This window comes from Ptychodera flava, chromosome 21 (genome assembly GCF_041260155.1).
Source record: "Ptychodera flava strain L36383 chromosome 21, AS_Pfla_20210202, whole genome shotgun sequence".
Taxonomy (NCBI): Eukaryota; Metazoa; Hemichordata; class Enteropneusta; family Ptychoderidae; genus Ptychodera; species Ptychodera flava.
In genome coordinates this window covers 9,031,637-9,054,201 of record NC_091948.1, presented here as the reverse complement: position 1 = coordinate 9,054,201, position 22,565 = coordinate 9,031,637, and the positions used below count along the sequence as shown (strand labels likewise).

The 22,565-nt window shown below is 37.8% G+C and overlaps 1 protein-coding gene across 1 annotated transcript; it reads right to left on the bottom strand.

Annotated features, from left to right (window-relative positions):
- Positions 1 to 645: 645 nt before the first annotated feature.
- LOC139121317 (glycine receptor subunit alpha-2-like) lies at positions 646 to 22,565 on the bottom strand. The gene is made up of 9 exons (XM_070686107.1): positions 22,067 to 22,565; positions 19,548 to 19,639; positions 12,453 to 12,523; positions 11,153 to 11,370; positions 10,813 to 10,895; positions 9,871 to 10,008; positions 9,327 to 9,556; positions 5,827 to 5,958; positions 646 to 1,824 (listed from the first exon to the last, which is right to left on the bottom strand). Exons 1-9 carry the CDS (start codon positions 22,135 to 22,137, stop codon positions 1,459 to 1,461), a joined length of 1,401 nt encoding a protein of 466 aa, XP_070542208.1. The 5' UTR covers positions 22,138 to 22,565; the 3' UTR covers positions 646 to 1,458.

Here is a 22,565-nt window from a genome sequence, read left to right as displayed (position 1 = left end):
CTCGGTATCTCGAGAAGTCAATAATAAAACTACTACTAGTGGTATCGATTTCCCCCAAAAATGACTTTTTAAAGGTGACGTGCATCTCTAAACTTAACTGTCTTAATTTGCTTTAACTTCCTTAAGGAAACTGCAAACCATTCTGTTTCTTCTGTAGCAAGAATAAAAAACCAGGGGCCATCCAACAAATTTTGGAATTAGAATGACAATTTACTTCAAATTTACCATATTTGAAGTGATCACAAAGATGTGAGCTTTACATGTAGTGGGCGGCGGCAGAATATCCGCTACTCCCTGATTGTGATACAATTCCCTCCTTCTTTTTGGTATCTCTGTTCTCATATATTAATGCAAACTTCGCATTGGAGCCGCTCTTGGCACTATTGTGTGATTATTTTTTTCTTAAAACGGGCTTTAAGGTATAATGATGTTAATATGTGTTTAATCTGACCCGATAGAAAGTGAACATCTTTCTGGCTAAGAGGTCCTAGTAGGGCGTACGTTGAGTAACTTGTTCGTGACTCTGTCAATAAGCTATGAACCCGACTAACTCATTCGTCACTTCACTGTCCATCCCACGACTGAGAACTTATGCACGAGACACAACTACTCACTCGGTCACGAGACAACAACAACAACAACAACAGCAACATAATTTATTTTTATTTTTTATTTTCAAATCATTGAGAAAATGTATGTCAGCGTACCTTTATGACTGCAATAAGGGTATACTCGCTTGAAAATGTCCCTGTTTTAGCCAAATATGATTTAACTCAGAGTTAATACTTATTCCATATCATATTATGACCATGCAAAGTACATCATGCATTCGTGACGTAACAAGCTTGAAAAGAGATGCAATTCAGAACGATCATATCATTACATTATTCATAGGTTGTTGACAAAACGTATAGAGGATACTTTACTTCTCTCGTTGCCTTTCCGTTTTCGCGATGACTACATAAATTTGACATTCTTCCCTGGTTTAGTTTTTTACTTACTCTGTCAAGGTATTGAAAAACACATGCACCATGCAAAATTCGAGTATTTTACGGTCACAAATTGACAACAGTATTCTACATGTGAAAAGCCTATTTTTCATCACATACTCCGAAATTGGCGCGCAAATTGAGTGAGGTCGCTCCACCAGTGTAAATGCATTTTACAGTTGAATAAGTCGTCTGCCCTCGGGATGACTAGAGACACGACACACTTAAAATGCCAATCTATCATCTATATTTCTAATATTCACAGAAATTAAAATATTTAAGATCGTCACTGTTATTAAGCATAATGTAAATAATTAATAACTACCAAGTCATTCATATACTCCTTATGGTGATTAATTATATGGTCAGTGTTCAGACGACTTCAGGCATTAGATGTAAGTTTTATCACACAATAAATTTTGGGTGCCGCTTCTTTGTAAACTGAGAAGCGAAGGATCCCATTATTTTTCTATTCTTCCACCAAAACTCCATCGGTGGTCGTTGAATCCGTCAGTAAGTGTTCTTCTTCGAAATGAACGTCTTCGTACTCGGCGGAGCCGGTGTAGTACAGCCAGTAGCCGATGTTGAAAATGATGAACGCCACTGGGAAGGCTATCCGACAGAAGTAGTCGATTTTCTTACCGGTGTCGTAGACGGCCTCCGGCTTGCGGCTGCAGTTGCCCCGGATTTTCAGGCGGTTGCCCATTTCCTCCTCTGGCTTGCTCAGTGTACTGACTTGAGAGAAAGTGCTGTCGGAACGTTGCTTCTTCTGTGATGCTGGTGCCTTGTCTATGATAGTCAGAGTTAGGCAGCAGTCTCCGGACTGATGTTGTTCCTGGTTGGAGAACAAGATAGCCGTTCGATGTAAATTAAACAGCTTTATAGTTACAGAGAGTGGCTGTTGTGGTACCTTTCATGAGTTTGATGTTATTTGTTAAGGTTACTGAATGTAAAATCTTGAATCGGTTGGCTAAACATTGCTGCCCTCAAATACCATGAAAGTGCAGACCTACTCTGACGATGACACGGACACTCAGATGCAAGTAAGGATCCTTGTTACTATAGCGAGCAAGTATAAAAGATTGTAAGTTTAACAGATGTTAAAGGGGTACAAAAAAACAGAAAAAAAAGTTTACACACTGTATCTGATCAATACGGCGTTTCCGAGGTAACAAAGCCTCTCTGTAAAGGTATCATATTTGGAAGTATGATACAAAATCGCTCCTGGAAACTTTTATGGTAAAAATATAGTGACTGCGTTGTCATCGATTAAGACTCGTCGGTTGCATGTCGCGGGCGAATTTCTTTTTCTATCCCTTTCACTTCTGTCGAAAAATAAAAGGAGCAGAGTTGCTGGTATTTGATTACGTTAATCTACTCCCCTTTTCACTAGAATTGATGTTCAGATATTGATAGAGGAGTAGGCAATATCAACAACATCAAAATAAAGTATTGCAGTGACAATCTTTTGTGACCAAATATTCGTTCATAGATTTAAAAGAGATTATGCCTTGAAGGTTGAGGGACCGGCATCGCTGGTAGCAGTAACAAACAGAGCGCAGCAAACTGTTCATCCATATATAAACCATTAAAACATACAATATGACGTCAAATTAGGTGCAGAGTCAAGTTTCTTACAAAATCCATCCTTTGAAGTTAATTTAGTGAACTAACACCACTTAACTGTCTGTTTATACCAAGTTACGTCGTGTTACGTCGCTAGATATCAGACTAGTGTTTGGCGCCTGATATCTCATAAGCTTATATTTTCCAGTCATTACAAGAAATGACATATCTCCCTTCTATATTATTTGAGAGAGCTGAAAATATTTTGTCTCGACTACTTTTCTGGCATGTTCAATATATTGTATAACTGACTTCTGACGTAATACAAGATTGACAAACAGTTTGGACGACGTTAGTCTTCCTTACATCGACAGAATGCACCTTGAAAGTGAAAGACTTAAACTCTTGCTCAAACTTTCCTCAATGCAGCTTTCAACCCTTCTCTTACCAAATCAAGAGTTACATCAGGGGTCATTGTCCAGTTTTGGAACTAGAGAAACAAATTACCCAACATTTACCGATATTTGAAATTCAAAATGGCCGCCGTCCATGTGTTAACTTGTGAGGGAAAATAAAATTTTCGATTTCCAAAAAAACTAAGACTGTGAAATGTTTTCTTACTCCAAGAACTTTAATTAGCGGTTGTTTACACTGACACTATTAGAAGTCGTAACCTCCACAAATGTAATAATCTCCATAAATGTAACATCAACCATAATTGTAATAAAATGCACCCATAAATGTAATATCACCCATAAATGTAACAAAAATCAACCATAAATGTAATAAAAACACCAACCACAATTGTAATAAATGGTAACCATAAATGTAATAAAAAAATCACCCATAAATGTAATTAATATTTGTCAACCATAAATGTATAAATCTGTTTTGTCGTTGCAATTGAGGAATTGGCCCTTAAATATTGATCTATGTACTAAGGAAAGCAACTCCACACATTATTCATAACTGAATTGTTTGCGTTTAGTGTGTGTTTTGTATATTTAAAAGTGTATTTTACGTTTCCCTGTTTTGTGTACAGAACTGATTGGCCATGGCGAGACACAGCTGTAATCTGAACGTCAGTGCAGTCTCTACTCCAGACTGTATAACACTACGATCCTTTAACGCCGTTTCTTTTCCGAAAATTGCCGTACTTTCTTAATCAGTCGCCTCAAATTCGTCTTCAGTGGATAAATTGTGTGATATAATCGATAGATTGTCTGTATTCCTATGTTGTCCCACTTGAAGTTTGTTCCTTCACTGGAGATGCTAGGATGTCTAATTTTGTTCTAATGTGTTCAAGGTAGTGTTCGTATTGTTTTTACTAGATTGAAATATAGATATATGTTCTCGTCAACATGTTTTGTGTCGGAAGTTTCTGTTATAAGGTTTTATATTTCTCTGTTATTTGTTCGGAGTCATCTGTCATAAACTTTGTGTGGTATCACTGGTCGACGAGTTATTTTGACGCTTCCTTATTATGTTATTATCAGTGTCTAGAACTGCTGTTCCACTTCCATTATCTAACAGTTTGATCAGTACCTCGCCGTTTTCTGATAGCGTTCTCAAAGTATTCTATTCTGTGTTTCGGAAAGGAAACCTAGCTTCAGGAAAGTATGCAATAACATTACACTGGTCTTATTAAAGTTATTATTTACTCAGGGCATTGATAAACAAATGATCACATATGCAAGTTCAAGTTTATTACATTTATGGTTGAGTTTTATTACATTTATGGTTAATTTGTTTATTACATTTGTGGTTGCGGGTTGTTACATTAATGGTTGACTGTTTTATTACATTTGTGGTTGATTTTATTACAATTGTGGTTGATATTACATTTGTGGAGATTATTACATTTATGGAGGTTACAGAAGTCGTATTCTCCATTTGGATATTTAACAAATTTGGGCAGAAAATTACAACCCTCATACTTGATTATCGGAACTTGATTTCTTCTGCTTATATTAAAATTTTAAAAGTAATTGACTGCATTCTATATTTCGTACAGCCGAGCTTAAGCCCGGGTACGCCGGCAATATTTTTGGTTACATTGGCAATTAACATCTCATTTCCAATTTTTGGTTACATAGGCAATTAACATACAATCATACATACATACATAGGTTATATTTTTGGTTACATAGGCAATTAACATCTCATTTCCAAAGCGCATTCTGCTATGAATGACGGCAGCAAAACTCAACAGTCAGAACCAATATTTATGTGAAGGCTGTATATGCCTACTAAAATTGTAGCTTATTCATGCACATCTCAAGTGAATAATCTTGATTTCCGGTTCAAATAACGATGACAATTTTATTTTGAATTGTCCAAAAGGAGGGGGGACAATTAATGGTTGCCACTGCATTAGGAGAAAATAATTAACAACATGATGTGAAGTTTGACATATTGATAATCGAATTAATTAGCCGTGAAATACAACACTGAAATTACAAGCACAACAAAGTTCAATCATGCGTTTGTGACGTCATTATCTAAAACCTATCATTAATCATCTTTAATTCGGAACTTATCCTATCATGGTAGATTAATTAATATTTAATATCATAACCTCCGACACAATAGCTTTGGCATAAAAGCAAGAACAGCGCTGATGGATTGTAAATTTCGTTGACCTTTCAACTGTACCATGAATATCCATGGATAAGAATGCCAGCGAAGTCTCTAGGACTTATGTTTATCATCCAGACAGAAAAGATTGTATGTTCATGAATCAGCTGTACATAAGCAACTATTTTCCTGTAAAGCATGAAAATTAACTTATAAAAACATTGTGATTAAGTATAGGTGATCAGAAATAATTCAGTGAGCAGGTTACATAACTTCTAAACTACATATATGTACGTATACATGTATGTATGCACATTAATTTAGTATTAACATAACAAAGTTCAATCATGCGATTGTGCCGTCATTATCTAAAACATGTATGTATGTATGTATGTATGTATGTATGTATGTATGTATGTATGTATGTATGTATGTATGTATGTATGTATGTATGTATTATATGTATTATGTATGTATTAAACATGTATGTTTGTGTTGTTGTATGTATGTATGTATGTATATATATTACATATATATGTAATATATATATATAATATATATATATATATATATATATATATATATATATATATATATATATATATATAATATTAATAAATAAATAACTAAATAAAAGATACTGAGTAAGTCGGGAAATAGGAGATCTGACTGAGGCAGCTTTCCCTCCCCCTACCTTAGTTACTGACTCAGGTGCCTTGTAAAACCATATCCGTAGCTTGTTGGAAGATAGATAGTGCACGATGGCGTATTCAATCAACGCAAGGACTACGAACACCAGACACATGGCGAACCAGACGTCAATTGCCTTGAAAGCAAACAAGAAACGTTTTTTTTTTCAGTTGAAGATAAATTCTTTTGTCAGCTTCGTCCAATGGATGCATCAACCATACGTGGTTTATTGAATAAACTGTTCGCGGTCACGTCATTACACAAAAACCAATATCACTGAACTCATCACCACCCGATGTCCTATCTGCCAAGCTTTCTTTGTTGTAATTCCACTAAGACATTAGTTAATTATGGAAATTTTCACGGTGATATTATTAATTCGCCGGCCGTGTGTTCTGTTTAGTTATTTGTTTGCGGGTGAAAGTTACATTATAGCTTTATCTTTAGAATGATCAATTGTCAACAGACATGCCAATTGTGAAACTGCGCATGCGCAGGACACCTTTGTGATCAAAGCTCTTTGAAAACGCAACTTAAATCAGCACATTTTGCTATGACTCGAAAAATGGCAAACACTTTATATGAGGAATCTAAGAAAACGAAGAGTCGTGTCATCATACGCATGCGTAATTTTCCAACTCAACGATTAAATAATAAAATTTTACGCTTCTGACTTCTGAATGTATGTTTGCATGCTGGCCCGTTTTGACAACATAACAAGCTCTTCACACGAACAGCTGTTCTGAACACGCTTGCTTGCAGAAATAAAATTTATTTGGTATTAAGACTGTTGCCACGAAACCATTTGAAAAGCACATCCGGGGCGAACCTGTGAAAGTAATCTAGGTAAACTCCCTTGATGCGTTGCAAAGCATTAAAACTGTCACACGTATTGCAACCAACCCATTCAACATTAAGCTCTCCATTGAAAAAAATTATTTACACAATCTGTTATTCCTGTCTTAGTACTATTGTTGGAACATTTAAAAACGACGCCTGCAGTTTTAGTTCTACTTTTTTACCAGCTAGTCATACACTGTGCGTAATTGTGGCATTCTTCAATGTGTTTCGATGCCGTATGTTTTCAGTTGAGGGCGAACCTCTCAGTGCATTTTGATAACTCAGCTATTATGACCCGATTTGTTTAAGGAATGAGAGAATGTATATCGCATTAACTAACTTTACCAACTCATTTTTTCATAAATGCTTTCTGGGAAATCATCTGCCGAAACGATTCAAAGGAGAGAAGGCGGTTGACCTTTCACCCTTGGCTGAATTAATTTAAATGTTAGGTAAGGATCGGAATGGAACTCTGACGCAAATCCTGAATTTACTGTATGGTGCCGATGTCTATCTCTCGACGAAAAGTGAGGTTTTGCTACATTCATCCGTCCTTTGGTAGAATTATTTGAATACTAAAATCCCACAACGTTATTAAGGAAATATATCAACAAAAGTACAAACAAAAGGCAATATCTAGTTTTCATTCCTAACACCAACAGCATGTATCACGTTATGTTACGTTGCTGTGTTTCTTACGTTACATTATGTCATGTCGTGTTTGTTGTGTTGCATTTTAAATGCATTCGCATAAATACATGATACAGCCATCAATCAATTCAGCAACGTATTTATACATACATACATACATACATACATACATACATACATACATACATACATACATACATACAGACAGACATACATACAGACAGACAGACAGACAGACAGACAGACAGACAGAAAGACAGACAGACAGACAGACAGACAGACAGACAGACAGACATACATACATACATACATACATACATACATACATACATACATACATACATACATACATACATACATACATACATACATACATGGAATGATATGGTAGAGTCAGTCGTTGATATTCAGATATATCCATTCACCATATTGAAAATTTTTTGCGTGTTTGATGAATATGAGTTGAGTACAAATTTGAAAAGAGAACATTTGATTTTTGTTCGGTTTGTCCTTTATTCCACTATTATCCCTCACCAACCCTTTGGTAGCGCATTGTTCCGCCTGACCTTGTCCACCCACATCTCTGAACAGCCCACGCTTTTCTGAAAATCCTCTCCAGAACTTTCATAGCGTCATTTCGCACGCCAATACGCAGTTAGCTACGCAGTGAGCTTTGTTACTGAACGAAGTGTCGAGTGAAAGGGAGATGGAAATGGCAGCCTCTTATGAACTGAATGGCCCTACAGACCGCGCGGGGATTACATGCTTTTCGTAGTTAACGAATTGTGCTGAACAATAGCCTTAGAGCGCGGCGGTTGGCGATTTCCTCCAGTTCTTTTTTAATCCGATAGAGTTAGTGTCGTTCATATTTAGTGTTAGCGGGAATGCTGACCTGACCGAGATTGAAATTGCTTTACGCGATGTTTGGAACATTATCGTCGTAAACTACGCGCCCCTTTACGGCAACAGCTTGCCGCTACCCGCAAATTTTTTGCGTAGGTCAGCGGAGCGGAAATTATGCTCCGGCTCTAGCGAGAATGGGAATCACAAACTTTTGGAGGCCTGTCTTTTCTAATACTACTTGTGCGATGTTAAATTCGTTTGCTGCTTGGTACGCAATCAAAACGCATATCAAACCCTAAGTCTTTCAAACTTCATTATGTTTTCGTTACTTCTGTCAGACAAACGAACATCAATTTTGATTCAGTTGATTGCATAAACAGATGACACAAGGCACTTTTGTAAATAACGACACGAGAATTTGCATTGTATTGGCGATTTCTCCATAGTAACATTCCAATATACAGTCTTATTAATGTAAAATCTATTACCGGAGCTCTGGTTGTGAAGTGACCCCTTTTGAAGTTTTAATAACAGTCAACACACTGTGGTGACTGTGTTTTCATATACAGTGAGCATTATTTGCGCTCGTTATACCTTTACGCACATGCCTTCAGCAGTTCGGCAGGCATGATACTTTTTTCATTTTAAGGCACGGAACGGTTAATAACTGAAAGATTTAGAACATTAGGTCCACACTGAACAATTTCACAAATCAAGGCAATCTTAGGGGTTCTATTCTTGATAATGTTGGATGACCCCATAAGTAACCCAATTGTTTTCATTAGAAAGATTGGAATCGGTGTTTTTCACGTGCGTCGTTTAAAAAAAATTGCTTAAATTTTCCAAGGGAGGCAACGAACAATTCCCTCTGATAATGAGGAACAAACTGGGCTAACTATTCAAAATAATCTGAAAATGGCGCTGTTCCCTCTGTTAACTCTATTAGTATGGATTAAAATTTAATTTTCAATGTTCACAATAACAAACAAACAACAACTGTGAAATATTCTTTCGCTCAGATTCTTCATTCTCTACACAAGCAGCAGAGCTAGATTGTTGTAACCGTTTTAAAGTCGGACCATCTGCTCCCGAGGTGCGTGCCATCTTAACTCCGGTCAAAACTGACATGTATCGCCATTCAACTCGATACAAATTCCCGTAAAATCTCACCTTGACGTACGAGACATGCGGCAGGTCACCCCGTACGCCGTTCAGTGTGGTAATCATGGTGAGGACGCTGGTGATCCCGAGTGCAACTCTGGCCGGGGACGCTTTAATGTCCACCCAGAACGAGACCCATGACAACACAGTCAAGAGAATGCTGGGAATGTAGGTCTGCAGCAGGTAGTATCCTAGCTCTCTCTTCATCACGAACGTCAGTCCAATACACGTGTAGTTACCTGTGAGTGAGTGTTACAGTTGAGATATACTAACACTGAAATTTAAGTAGATTCATAGGTAAAGCAATGCTAGATAGATCTCAAAGGAAAGAGAAAGCTTTTACGCAGATATATTTAGAAAATCATGTATATAATTGAAATATTTGAAATCAATCATTCGATAATCTGGGCGATATTTTCACTGCAAACAGAAGAAAAACTAAACGGGTCGTTTCAAACAATCATATCATGCTAACATGGCACTGTTCAGTAGAGTATTCAAAATGTTGGAAAATTGGCGGGAAAATGTAGAAGCGCATTCACAGACGACCTACCGGTGCTGATGCGCCGTGTACAGTCTGTGATGCGAATACCCTGCAAGGTATATTGGGGAAGTTTCAAATGGTTCTTGTTGAACTCGGCTGGTTCGTTTTCAACCCATTGGAATACCAGATCCTTCGTTGTGTACTGAACTGAAAAGACACATGAAAGAAGAATACATTTTGAAAATTAAACATTTTATGACGCAACCAATTTCCTACGTTTCTATTTTTCTGTATATTTGTTCACACTTGAAAAGCAGTTCTACATACTAACTAAAACAAACTAAACAACAAAGCGTGACACGTTGATAAAGTGAATTTCTGAAAGAGAGAATTTATCTCAAAGATCATAGATATACGACTTTTGTCACGTATTGGTACATAATGGACAATTGACGGGTCTATTGAGGCTTAGTTTTCGGTGATGTTGTCACTGTCATTCCATGAATTTTTAGTGGAAAAGTTATTTCTATCTCCAGATGTAGTGATATCGGTCGTACCATGTTTCAGAGTTGCTTAGCGTTGGATCATAAGATCTTGTGAGGGGTGTTCAACAAAGGGAAAATCAGCAAAGTTATAATGTCACCGATTTTTAGCGAAAATCTGGAACTGAAAAATTGTTTGGAATTCTGGAAGAGAGAAAGATGTGCATGCTCAACTCATTTGAAAAAAAAACCCTAAGAAATCTTGTATCGTTCTGACACATGCCTCCCAAAATGTTAAGTCCAACTTTGGGGCTTGACCAGCATGCAGGGATATGGTGACAAGTATACGAAACATCTTAAAGAAACATCACTTGTCCTTATTTTAGGTCGGCAACCTGCGATCGCTGGCTTTGATGGTGACACGGGTGTAAACTGTCATGCATACGGAATCATGAACACGTTTAACCATTCGATCAGCCAGATGTGTGGTGCGTATCTCGCGAAAGCAGTTAAAAAAGCTAAAACTTACAGCTTTCGACTTCGAGTCCACACTGTTGCTTATCTATCGGAAAGCGATGAAAGTCCATTTCGCAGTGCAGTGTGAGACTTATTCTAGAAACAAAACAATTCAACGAGTTACAATTGAACCAAAAGACGTTCGAATCGAGTTTGAATATATTAAATATATTATACCGATAACGGCAGATATATCCCCATATGATTTTCCACGAAGTTGGTTCCCTCAATATTGTCTTGGACTTAAGATAGGTATTGAGATGTACGGCTCTGGGTAAAGGTTGCGGGCTTCGCTAATATACAGAACGGTTTTCTGACCTTGACATTGAAGGAACTGTACACAGGTGACTTACCTTGCCGAGTATTGAACTGTGCCGTTGTAATCTATGCTGGCAACTTTGTTCTCTGTTGTCATGGTGTGATAGTTGGCTTTCTTCTCATTGCCAAACATTAAATCCGGCACCCATATCATCCCCACCATGTAGTTGGACACCGGCAGTTCCTTCGCAGGGTCATAGGCCAGCCTTGGATCGTTCCATTGCTGACGCAGGTAAATAGTACTGCTGTAACTCTGGATTAAAACAAATTGTCGAAGAGAGAGAGAATACATGCAAATTCGCATGAGTGTTTCATATTTTGAAACATCCATTCATTAAAGGCTACAGGACATAACAAAGCATTCTTGAAAAATAATTTATGCCTTTTCCGGTTCGGGGTATCATCAACACGATTGGAACTACTTTGGGTTAATTGGATCTTTTCATTGCTGACATCTATCAAAAGTGATATAGGTGCCATATAGCTGCAAGTAGAAATATTAGAAATTTATCATAAAAAATAAGTGAATTGCAAAAAGGAAAAGTATGAGAGCTTACATTTGCTGATTAAACCAAAATTATTAATACGATTTATAATTAGCCAAAATTAGTTGCAATCGTGTTCATCAATATTGCCATCATGAGCACCATCATTAGGCGAGCAATAAAATCGTTATCTTACCCTTGCTGTCATGTGTCACTATATAAATATTTTGTTCATTCGCGAGTCAAAATGACAAATCACACATGCTGACATTCTCAGTTTTAATGCCAAATAATACTTGTCAACATTCATGAAAGTTCTCGGTCAGGTCGCTTTCATAACAAGGAATATTCAAATTTTGCCATATGTTGGTTTATGTCAATAAATTATCGTTCGCAATTTCAGCAAACCCCGTCGGCCACTTAACACGCAGCTACAACAGCGACGGACTGCGTCATCTGTTTTGTGAGTAGATTATCTATTGTTCAAAAGGGCCAAGCATGTAAAGCGGCCCACAGGTATTCAGTGATATTCGACCGCTTTCTCCCATATTGAAAATTATAACCTCTCTATTATGTTAGACGTATTGGTCGTAAAATAAAATTTGTATGACAACTTTATATGCGCGGACGAAATTTGAAACACTCTCCCTGACAACACACAGATACACGTTCTAAATAAATTATAGATGAGGCTATGAATTACCAAGAAATCAAGTTTTTCAAAAATCCATTAAAACTTCCATAACAAGTTGGAATATAAACAAAATCTGGAAATACATTAAAACCAAAAGCTACTTTTCATCTCATAGTGACACAGAGAGGAGAATTGTAAATGTCAGAAGACGCTTACCATTTTTGTCTCTTCGATGTCATCGAAGCTAGCCAGATAGACCTGCACAATGTTCTCCACTGGTTCCGAGCCTGTCCGACCAAATAAACACCGACATAAATATACACAATACAGGCCTAGGGCGTCCGATATAAAAATTATTAAGAATGCTAGAGATATGCAATATTGTAGAAAAGTTGGCCTGGTTTTTCACATTTGAGGATGTCGAAATCCTTCTCGTTGTCATAGAAACCGGCAATTACATTGATTTCCGATTGTTATTTGATATCTGTAATAATGTAGGATGCACATCGTGTTCAGTGTTAAAATACATGTAAATGGTTCGGTTCGCATCACAATGTTGAGAACCGGAAGGTTAAACAGATATCGATGTCATGTCGAAATGTTGAAACAGACTAACGGATATTGTAGTTGCATGTATCAATACGCCCAATGTTTTCGTTTGCTTTCCTCATTTACTTTAAAATACAGCCATGTCTATTGAAATCGAACATCAACATGAAATCAACATGTTTTCAACAACGGAGCGCAATGGACAATGTTAGCCCTGGGCCCTACTTACTAAATGAGATATCCGGGCTACTTACACTTGAAAGTAAACTGTTATTACAATAGGTGAAAGAGCGCATGCAATGTGTAAATAAAGCTGGTGCCCTTTGTACTCGACGGCTTATTATGCAGCCGAGGGCTTGTTAGGCCGCGTTCAAAAAAATGGTTAGGGGGGGGGGCTGGAGAAAATCGTGATTGAAATCTTATTTTTTTCAGATCCCCCCCTCGATACCCTCAAAAATTTTCAAGTCCCCCCAATTCCCTCAAAATTTTCAAGTCCCCCCCCCAAATTACCATATAGCAGCATATTTATTAGGAATGCACGCAGAGTAAAAAAAACATGTAATGTGTCGTTCTGCACGCAAATGTTCAACACTACCTCTTATCAGCAGGTTGTAGAGCCATATACCTATGGCAAGTTCTTAAATTGATTCATTTTTAAATGCATCAGTGAACTTTTTGGATTTCTCAGTCTAAGCCGACTTAAGTTTATCCAACTCCGGCCAGTTCAATGGCACCAGCTGAAAAGCACACAAAATGACAATCATGAGAGAGTATGAAAATTGTGTATTCCTAGCTACATTTAACCAAATTGTGAAAAAATGAGCACAGTGACCTACTGAACAATTTTTTTCAAAAGTACAAGACATACAACTTAGATCCCACTTATAAAATGTTTTACGAAATTGACAATACTGGAAGGTTAAAATATTCCATGAAATTAATGTTTTAATCTCAGAAATTTTGGGTGTAATAATGGCAAATTTGATAAAAAATAAAAGATTCCTTTTAGTCACACATTTTTCCCTTTAAATTAGAGTCTTTACTGTTTAAAGTTTTACTTTTGTGTTATTGGTACAATGAGATGTGAAAATTTCATTCACTGCATGAACGGTTTTATATATTGATTTTAAGTGATTTTAGAAAAACTGACTTTTCATCATACATTTGTATAAGATCAAGTATGGTGACCCCATCTTTTTTCTCTAATATTTGATTGTTCTCATATGCCAGAATTCAAAAATCCATGGTAACTGTTAGTCCCCTATGTGTTGCTCTCTGGCTGGATCTTGTGTACAAGTAGATGTATGTTTCACTGTCAATTGAGTGTCCTATGACCGAAACTCTTCTTAAACTACATCAGAGTCAGAGCTACATGTATCACTGTCACTGCCAGTATATAGTAGCAGGGCAGTAGTTGTATTAACTTTTTATTTTGACAATATTTTGTTCAGTTTATACAATTGTGTTCTTGTTCTACTCCCTACAGAATGTTGAGATATCCAGTATTCAGCTTGCCAACACAGCCTACATGTACCGTGCATTTGCATCATTCAATTATCACCAATATTTAGACAAACGGGCTTGTTGAAAAACTGAATATTGTGTTTTTCAGCAGCATGCTGTAGAGAGACACCAAGAAACTGTGTTTGATAAATTGCATAGAAATGTTGAAAAATTATCAACAGTTGTAGCTCCTGCCCCATTACAAGGCCAACTTGTTCTAACGAAAATTTAATGACATTCATACATTTTTAGACTTTTTCGAGATTAAAGACATAAAATGAGACAAAGCGGTTCTGGGTTTTGTTTAATTATTACTAACATTAGAACCATTGGACGACATCAAAATGTTGGGAGTCAAAATTTTCAGGTCCCCCACCTATAGGCAGAGCAAAACTTTCAAGTCCCCCCCTCCACTACCCCCAAAATTTCGAATCCCCCCTGAATTCCTCCAGCCCCCCTCACCACTTTTTTTGAACGCGGCCTTAACAAAGTGTTGATAGCATGTGACGCAATATTCACTCGGGAGCTCAAGATAGAGAATTCGATACACATATTGCACATGCGCGTCAAGAGAATTTGTTTTGATTGATAACAGACTTGCATGACTTGGGATACGTTTGTTGATGAAAATTGAAAAGGAACAAAATTCGATTGTCATGAACGTGTGACCATAGGGTATTCCAAGGTGTTAGTAACGTATACATAGCCATTCAGTGACAAACACACTTTTAATGCATATGTACAGCACAGTTTTCTTGTACTATCTGCTGGGAATAACCTCGATCGCAGCGTGCCTTCATTTCCAGAACATCAACCAGTATTTCTACATTGTCAAGGCGCTAGGCGTCTATTGCTGCCACAGAAGACTGCTGTTATGACAAAAATAGATTCTATTTTCTACTACAAATTGTTGTCCATTGGCATTCGGGCGCCATCCCGCGCGAGTTAACGCAGTCGCAGTGCTATTGATCAACACCAGCACGACAGCATTTGAACTAGTTTCCTAGCCGATATTTCAAGCCGTGCCGAGTCTGCCATACATCATCATTAAAGCAAGTGTAGCTGCAGGGTGGCAGAAATGTTGCCTTCAGGACAAAGAGACCGAGAGAAAATATTGTTCCCTGGATTTCTCTAGGGCTACAGAGGAAATACTGCTTTTTTTGAATAGTTTTTACGGCTGGTAAATTCAATTTGATTCCCCGATAATTTTACGATATTGAATGCCTAGTTACAGTGAGTATAGGCCTGTATAATGGACAAGAAGCAAGCATTGATATTTGTGTTCCACAAATTTATTAATTCTGAAAGAGCTCGTAGATTATGAATCGACTGGCATAGCAGACGAAGCAGATCATGTGTTTGACCCCAAGCTCGGGCCTCCCAAATCCCTCCTCTAAAAGGGTAGTTTGGAAGTAAAACCCGACGACGAAATTATGATTTAGACTACTCCCTACCCCCTCCCCAAACAAAATAGATCGCCGGAAATGGTTGCCGATAAGTTTTATGAATCACAAACATCTCAAAACGAAATCTGAACGGTGACTGAATTACACGTGTGTATTTGGTTTCCATGGCGATAACATAGAAAAAAGTCAAAGATTGTACAAATTTTGTGAAATTTATGGATGAATTTAACTTCTTATTGATTTTTCCAATATATTAGAAAACAGTATATAGATCATATTTTTACAATCCTCCATCAGAAATTAACTTTGTTGAATTACTAAGGAACTCGTGAAAATACAGAAAAAGTATAACGTTTAGCTGTTTTTTTATTCCAAGCGCTTAATTTACGAAATCATGTAAATGAATTGGATATGTGATGTACTGTATCTCTTGTTAATTACTTCTCAATTAATTAATGTTATTGTATCATGGGCCGATGGCCTTGAAATGCCGAAATGAACCAACCATACAGGGCGAAACTGTGATGTATAGACACTGCGAATAACGCTACCCCTATCAATTAAACGCGACGAGTTTCGTTCGTATGCGGGTGTGATTATGTAACATTACCGGGGAAAGTTGAAAAAAAACCCAGAAAAACCCGGCCTACTTCAAATTCCACGAAGAGCGTGTAGCCCAGTGTCGTTCATGTGTTCCTGTACGTTTAATTGTTTTTGCAAAAAAGTCAACACATATTTCCTTTTCCATTTTGATCCTGTTTTCTGAGCGCTCACTGTAAACTCCAGCTCTTCTCAGCCAATAGAATTAGGATTTATAGATGCTGTCTGAATCTGGTATTGCTGAATACACGGCGTTTCTCAGCGTATAATCGCAGTGCTTTGTAAAAAATCTTGATAAATTGGATAACATTAAGTCTGTACATAACGAATCGATATAAAATTGCTAGTAAATATTCGTTGAACTTCCGATGAGCCTGTGCTAACCCGGCCATAAATTACACACATATTAGGAAAAGTCTTGTGAAGTTTAGGTATTGTCAACGAATCCTTCTAATCTGTACACGAAAGTTAGAATATATAGTGTATTTAGCTGACACTCTCAGTTTAATCTTAAATGGTCTATGTATAGGATAAAGCCCGAGTACGAGGGCTCTTCTGGTATATAAAGTCCAACCCAACGATAAAATATCGAGGCCGCAGGCCGAGACATTTTATCGTAGGGTTGGACTTTATATACCAGAAGAGTCCAAGTACGAGGGTTTTATCCGACTTAAAAACTATCGCCCCTAACTGATATATTTTCGTTTTCAATGTGTTTACGTCAACCGTCCCCTTTGTCAATGTAACATGTTTAGGATATGAATTAAAACTTTTATTTGTGAAATAGCCTTCCAATGTAATGGAACATCCTATAAATGCCCTAGGGCACATTACATAAATGCCCTAGGGCACAGCAGATTTTGTGTTGCAGCTGGTTTCCGCTGTGTTACCAAATTTGAATATTAAAACGTACCAGATGTCTACAGAATATGACATGTTCACTTTTGATTGGACAGTACTTTGCTACGGCGCTGTCATTCGTTTCTGGAATTTGGTGACCAAGGCTTTACGAGTAAATAAAACACCCTGCATTGAGCACTCTGATTGGCAGTCAACAGTAGATAGTTTTTAAATGAGAGTTCAGTATAGGCATTTGAGATTACCGAGTGTGCTATCTAAATCATGGAGGTGGCTATCTTTATGGCCATTAGCCATGGCGTAAATAGACTATGTATTCGAACAGTGTGTATGCTGGATGCTCATGTATGTTTTTTTTCTGAACGGTATCCTGTTTGTCTGAAAAATAGTCACAAAATAGAGCAAAACGAAGAGAAACAAAGCGCCGCAAATATTAAGTGAAAACATTCGAAATGTAATATACTTAGATTTCCAACTTTCGCTCTTAAGATCTTGAACCTTAAGATCTTGATGTGTTCGGCAATAACCTCTAATCTGAACAAAATCCGTTACGATTATTTGATTCGAATACGTCAGGTTTGATGTACTAGTACGATATAAGACCGCTTGCCATCCATCGCGGCACCCAGAGTGATTACCTTAACTACAAAGAGACTGTTCACAGAAAACTGTCCAAAAATCTCCCATCGCAAATTTATGACAACACCAGTGTTGTTAACGTCATCACTCAGTAAGCTTTGAATGTCACGTGGTGGGCAGTGTGTGCGAAATCCATGAATATTAGAATACGTGTAGACATATAAATTTTCTTCTTAATTTGTGCTTTTGTTCCCCTCTTCCCACACTCCGAGGGGCCCTAGCGGATGACAGATGACTGATCATAAATTCGACAGACATAAATATTGTTTCTAAGCTGATTAGCTGTGACAAGACGGATAAAAACACTGTTCTATAATCCAAAAAAACACTTATTGTGGCCCAATCTGCAGCCTATCACAAGCGCGTGTGCTGACTACAGCGACGGCCTAAAGTACCGGCTACAATTTGGAAAACGCGTTGGGAAACGAAAGCACCAATCTTTACTTCGACATTGTTAATTGAACATTTTGCATTATGGTAAAGTACGTTCATATTATTCATCGACCAGAAACACGCCGATGACAAACTTGACAAAAACACTCCAATCTTATTTCACAGCATGGAGAGAAAGAAAAAAGATACACACTCTTCGTATTGTCTGCCTGAAATGTATGGTGCTCTGATTGGCTAAGTTCAGCGGCATCACATACGACACGTTACAATAACTTCATTGTGTTTAGAAAGACGTGTAATGACTTCTCTTGACTGAAAAATATAAAGTCCCACATAAACCCCCCAAAACCCAAAGAAACACGACCAAAAACTAGCGTAAACAGAATGGATATTTTAAACAATGGCCACATATTTGTTTTCTCCTACAGTTCGTGAGTATATTCGTCAACCGTGTATTTATCAAACCATTCCATCAGGAAGACAAACAAAACTAAGCTTCCTTGACAAGAATGAGGTCGTAGAAAATCAGAGAGTTTAAAAAAATGCAGCTTGGATTCCACCGGATGGAAATAAATATCTGTGTCTCTCGACCTATGGCAAAATCGAATACAAAAGGATTCCGGTATCGTGATAATATGCCTCGCTTGATTCAAATTCAACCGACGCCAGTGAACGTTGGCGGCTAGGTTATCGGGAACGCACAGGATACGCTTTGCCTTTGATACTAGCGAAATGAATGGTACCATCATCGGAAGCATTTCATGGATGATTTCGTCATAAGACATGGAAAACAAAACGGTGTATAAAACAGCGACGAGATGCTTCGACGTGTATACAATATACCCTATATAGGACATATGTTCTGATCCCACGCGAACCTGTCGGTGTTGAGAGTCGCAACAAAGGCAATCAACTTTCATGGCAGACAAATAATTTCTCGAAAATCAGCTCCGAGGAAGATTTATCCTTAGCTAGCCTCATATCCTTACAGTTTGCTTATACCTGAATGTTGTCTATTTCAGCTGGAGTTACGCAAGGGGTCATACGCTCGCATCTCTACACAAACCAATGCACGACAATTTTTTACGCGCAGAAAAGATGCGCCCCAAACTCAAGAGCGTCTTCCAGCGGGCAAGATCACTGCTTTGGGCGGGAAAGAATCTTCTCATTCATGCTATATAATTTTTATCACCCTGCCATGTAACTACGTCTTAACCAGTCAGGATATATGGATAATACGAGAGATGTATTGAATATCAATGCATGTATATCGTTTCTGTGTCAGTGTATTATTGTTTCTATCTCTGTAGCGTCTTTCGAATATAAAATAGGGCAAACGATATTTTAAACATTGGCTACTTACTTCCAAATTTTGGACGGATTCTCTTGTCGTAACCGGCGAGAAGTTCATCGAACAAATCGGTCGCTTCCTTCTCTTTGTCAGGGTTAATTTGTCTGCAATCAATCAATGAAATAAACATAAACAATATAAATGAATGAGACTTTATCGATGAAAAAATGCTAACAACTGGTAATGAGGGGGTAAACTACTTGCATCACGTGGTCATACGTTTGCTGTGTTGAAACCGACACATTATGCTAATTATGCTTCTTTTTGTGTGCATGTCAGAGTGAACAGCGGCTATTTAACGCTGTATACGGTAGTCCTGATACCATTCCACTCAACGAATCGCTGTTTCATGTTAACGTTATTTCAACAAGCATCATCGATGTTCACCTATCACAGAGTTACTCGGGAAAGAAGATGCGTCTATCGAGAAATATTCTAGATCTCCCACTCGCGGGTTTCCTTAATATACCGCTAGCTGTGCAAGTGCACATGTCCCTGTCGTATTAAAATGGTCCTAGCACACCAGAAATCCTGTTTTATCTGCAAGTAGTTTTGCTTGTTTAGACCAGACTATGAAATCTGTTCAGACTCGAAGGGACGTAACAATACACTTGTGATCTCCGTAGACGTACAGCACGAAATGATTCAGGTCTCTTGTGTCGCCTTCAATCATCTTTCGCCCTTGCGTCATTTATCGTAAAATGACACGAAGGGTAACACTTGACTCGAACCGTAAATCAAACTTTCGTGTCTGAAATGATTGCCTTCAATGGACGAAGAAAAAATAAAAGCAGATTGAAGCTCTTCTTAAATACTTTCTTTTGCGTCATGACACACATTCAACACTCAATTTTCAAGAGTACCAGCAATTTGTAAACAAATTGAATCATGAATGAGGGTGTCAGCCAGTCTATTGTTGCAGTAACCCAGTTAACCCGTTTCGAAAAACAAAACAAAACAAAAATGACACAATATGTCGAGAGTTTGTTTCAAAAAAGTACCATACGAAACCATAAAATATCAAACACACCTAGGTCGTAAATTGCATCCGTTGTTTTCTCGACTTTAGCCTTCTCAATTATGCCAAAATCGTACTTTGAAAGAAACTAATTCCACGGTGCAAAAATCAAATTATTTTAAACGCAGAAAAATTCTTTCGTGAATTAAAAACACGGTCTCTAGGCGTTTTTAAAATATTAAAAAGCTAAACTTAACTTCTATTAACATTTGTGCATCACTACTTTTAATGATGTTGATAGAGGAATGATGCTTTGATCAAGACTTGTTATTCTTATGTGAATCTGGTGTGGTTTGCTTTAAGGATTTTTATCAGCATGTAACCTTCAAATGCCCTACTAGCGTTCGCTAACCTCTTTTTCATATGTTCTACCGGAAATTGGACTGCATGTTTATTGTGAAGTCAAAGTTGAACATTTCTGGGTCTCAAAATAAAGTATTTGGTCGAAATACTGAAGAGTGTAACCGGTTGAACATTTTGACACCGTATGCCAAACTTGTAAAGGAAGCCCCATCTGCATGACTGCTATACGCTTAACTGTCTATGGCGAAGCCAACGTATTCGATGGTTCAGATGAATTAACGTGTTCGAATCACATTCATTGGAGTCACACTCTCATATGTCATTTCAAGTCACTGATGTGACCTTCCGTATGTCATAAACTTGGAACGAAATGCTACCATTAAAAGCAGCTGTGGTATCAGCAACTGCTTTCAAGCTGTGTAAGTGAACCGGCGAGGTGACGCAGTGTCAGAGCTCAGATATTGTGCATCTCCGTCATCTGCCCTCAACACAAAAGAATTAAGTTTGAACAGAATCGTAACATAATGCTATCGTGCTTTTCAAACGGTCTAAAATGTTGAACACTGTAAATCTATGGATCCCTCGAACAAGGATACGATAAAGCTGGCCTACTTCCAAGTGCTCGAGAGTTTACACATTGTACCTTTGTATAAACGCATTGTTTCATCGTAACTCAACCATTACAGATTGTTTCTGTATCACGAACTCCCCTTGTAGTATTCATTCAGGGATATTTTCGATACGGTCGATCAATGTATAAAGACTGCAGATTTCCTCTGCTCTAAGCACGGCTGAAGGTGTTTCATCTCGGCTAGATGCAACCCAGAGTTGCCAATCTATATGACCGTCAATTTTCATGTTTAATAATCTTTTTGATCTTGTTTGTATTTTTTGTATGTATGTATGTATGTATGTATGTATGTATGTATGTATGTATGTATGTATGTATGTATGTATGTATGTATGTATGTATGTATGTATGTATGTATGTATGTATGTATGTATGTATGTATGTATGTATGTATGTATGTATGTATGTATGTATGTATGTATGTATGTATGTATCTATGTATGTATCTATGTATCTATGTATCTATGAGTGTTTGCGGTGTGGGTGTACGTGGGTGGTCGGATGGATGGATGGATGAATGGATGGATAAAAAGATAGATATAAAATTAAACGACATGAAAAGAATCTATGTGAACTTACCCAAGCCCACACGAACAAAGAGAAATCAGCAGAAATGTAACCAGTGCGGGTGTCATCTTCTCACACACCATGATAAAGCGATGTAGAACTCTGAAGTGGAAACACCTCGTTTTCAGTGATAATGACTGTGATCAGGAGCAGCGCCAAGAGAGGGTTGTCAAGGCAACCTAGCGACGAAAGCGTTATGATGCTTCATCAGCGCAACGGGAAGCTGAGATGACACAGTTCAAGCAGCGTGTGTGCAAGCGATGACGAATGCTGGTCTATATGGCGGGTGCGCGAGCCTGGAAAAAACACGCACTTGAAAATCAGCGAGTTTAGACCCGAGGGAAACGTCCTTCTGTGTTTTTCATGCAATGGAATGAGATGCCAGTACAGTTGAACAGGGGCTTTGGTTTAGAGCTGTTCACAATATTGATTGCTAATCGCATTCAGTTTGAACAGAGGGGATACCAATTTTAATTCGCCGCTACCTACAGCCGGAAACACGTTGAATTGT

Excerpts from the sequence above, each read along its gene's own strand:
- LOC139121317 (XM_070686107.1), bottom strand. The coding sequence starts at position 22,137 with ATGGTGTGTGAGAAGATGACACCCGCACTGGTTACATTTCTGCTGATT. Across the intron at positions 11,371-12,452 it reads ACATCGAAGAGACAAAAATG|AGTTACAGCAGTACTATTTA; the intron begins GTAAGCGTCTTC and ends GTTTTAATCCAG. Across the intron at positions 10,896-11,152 it reads ACAGTTCAATACTCGGCAAG|AATAAGTCTCACACTGCACT; the intron begins GTAAGTCACCTG and ends TTTTGTTTCTAG.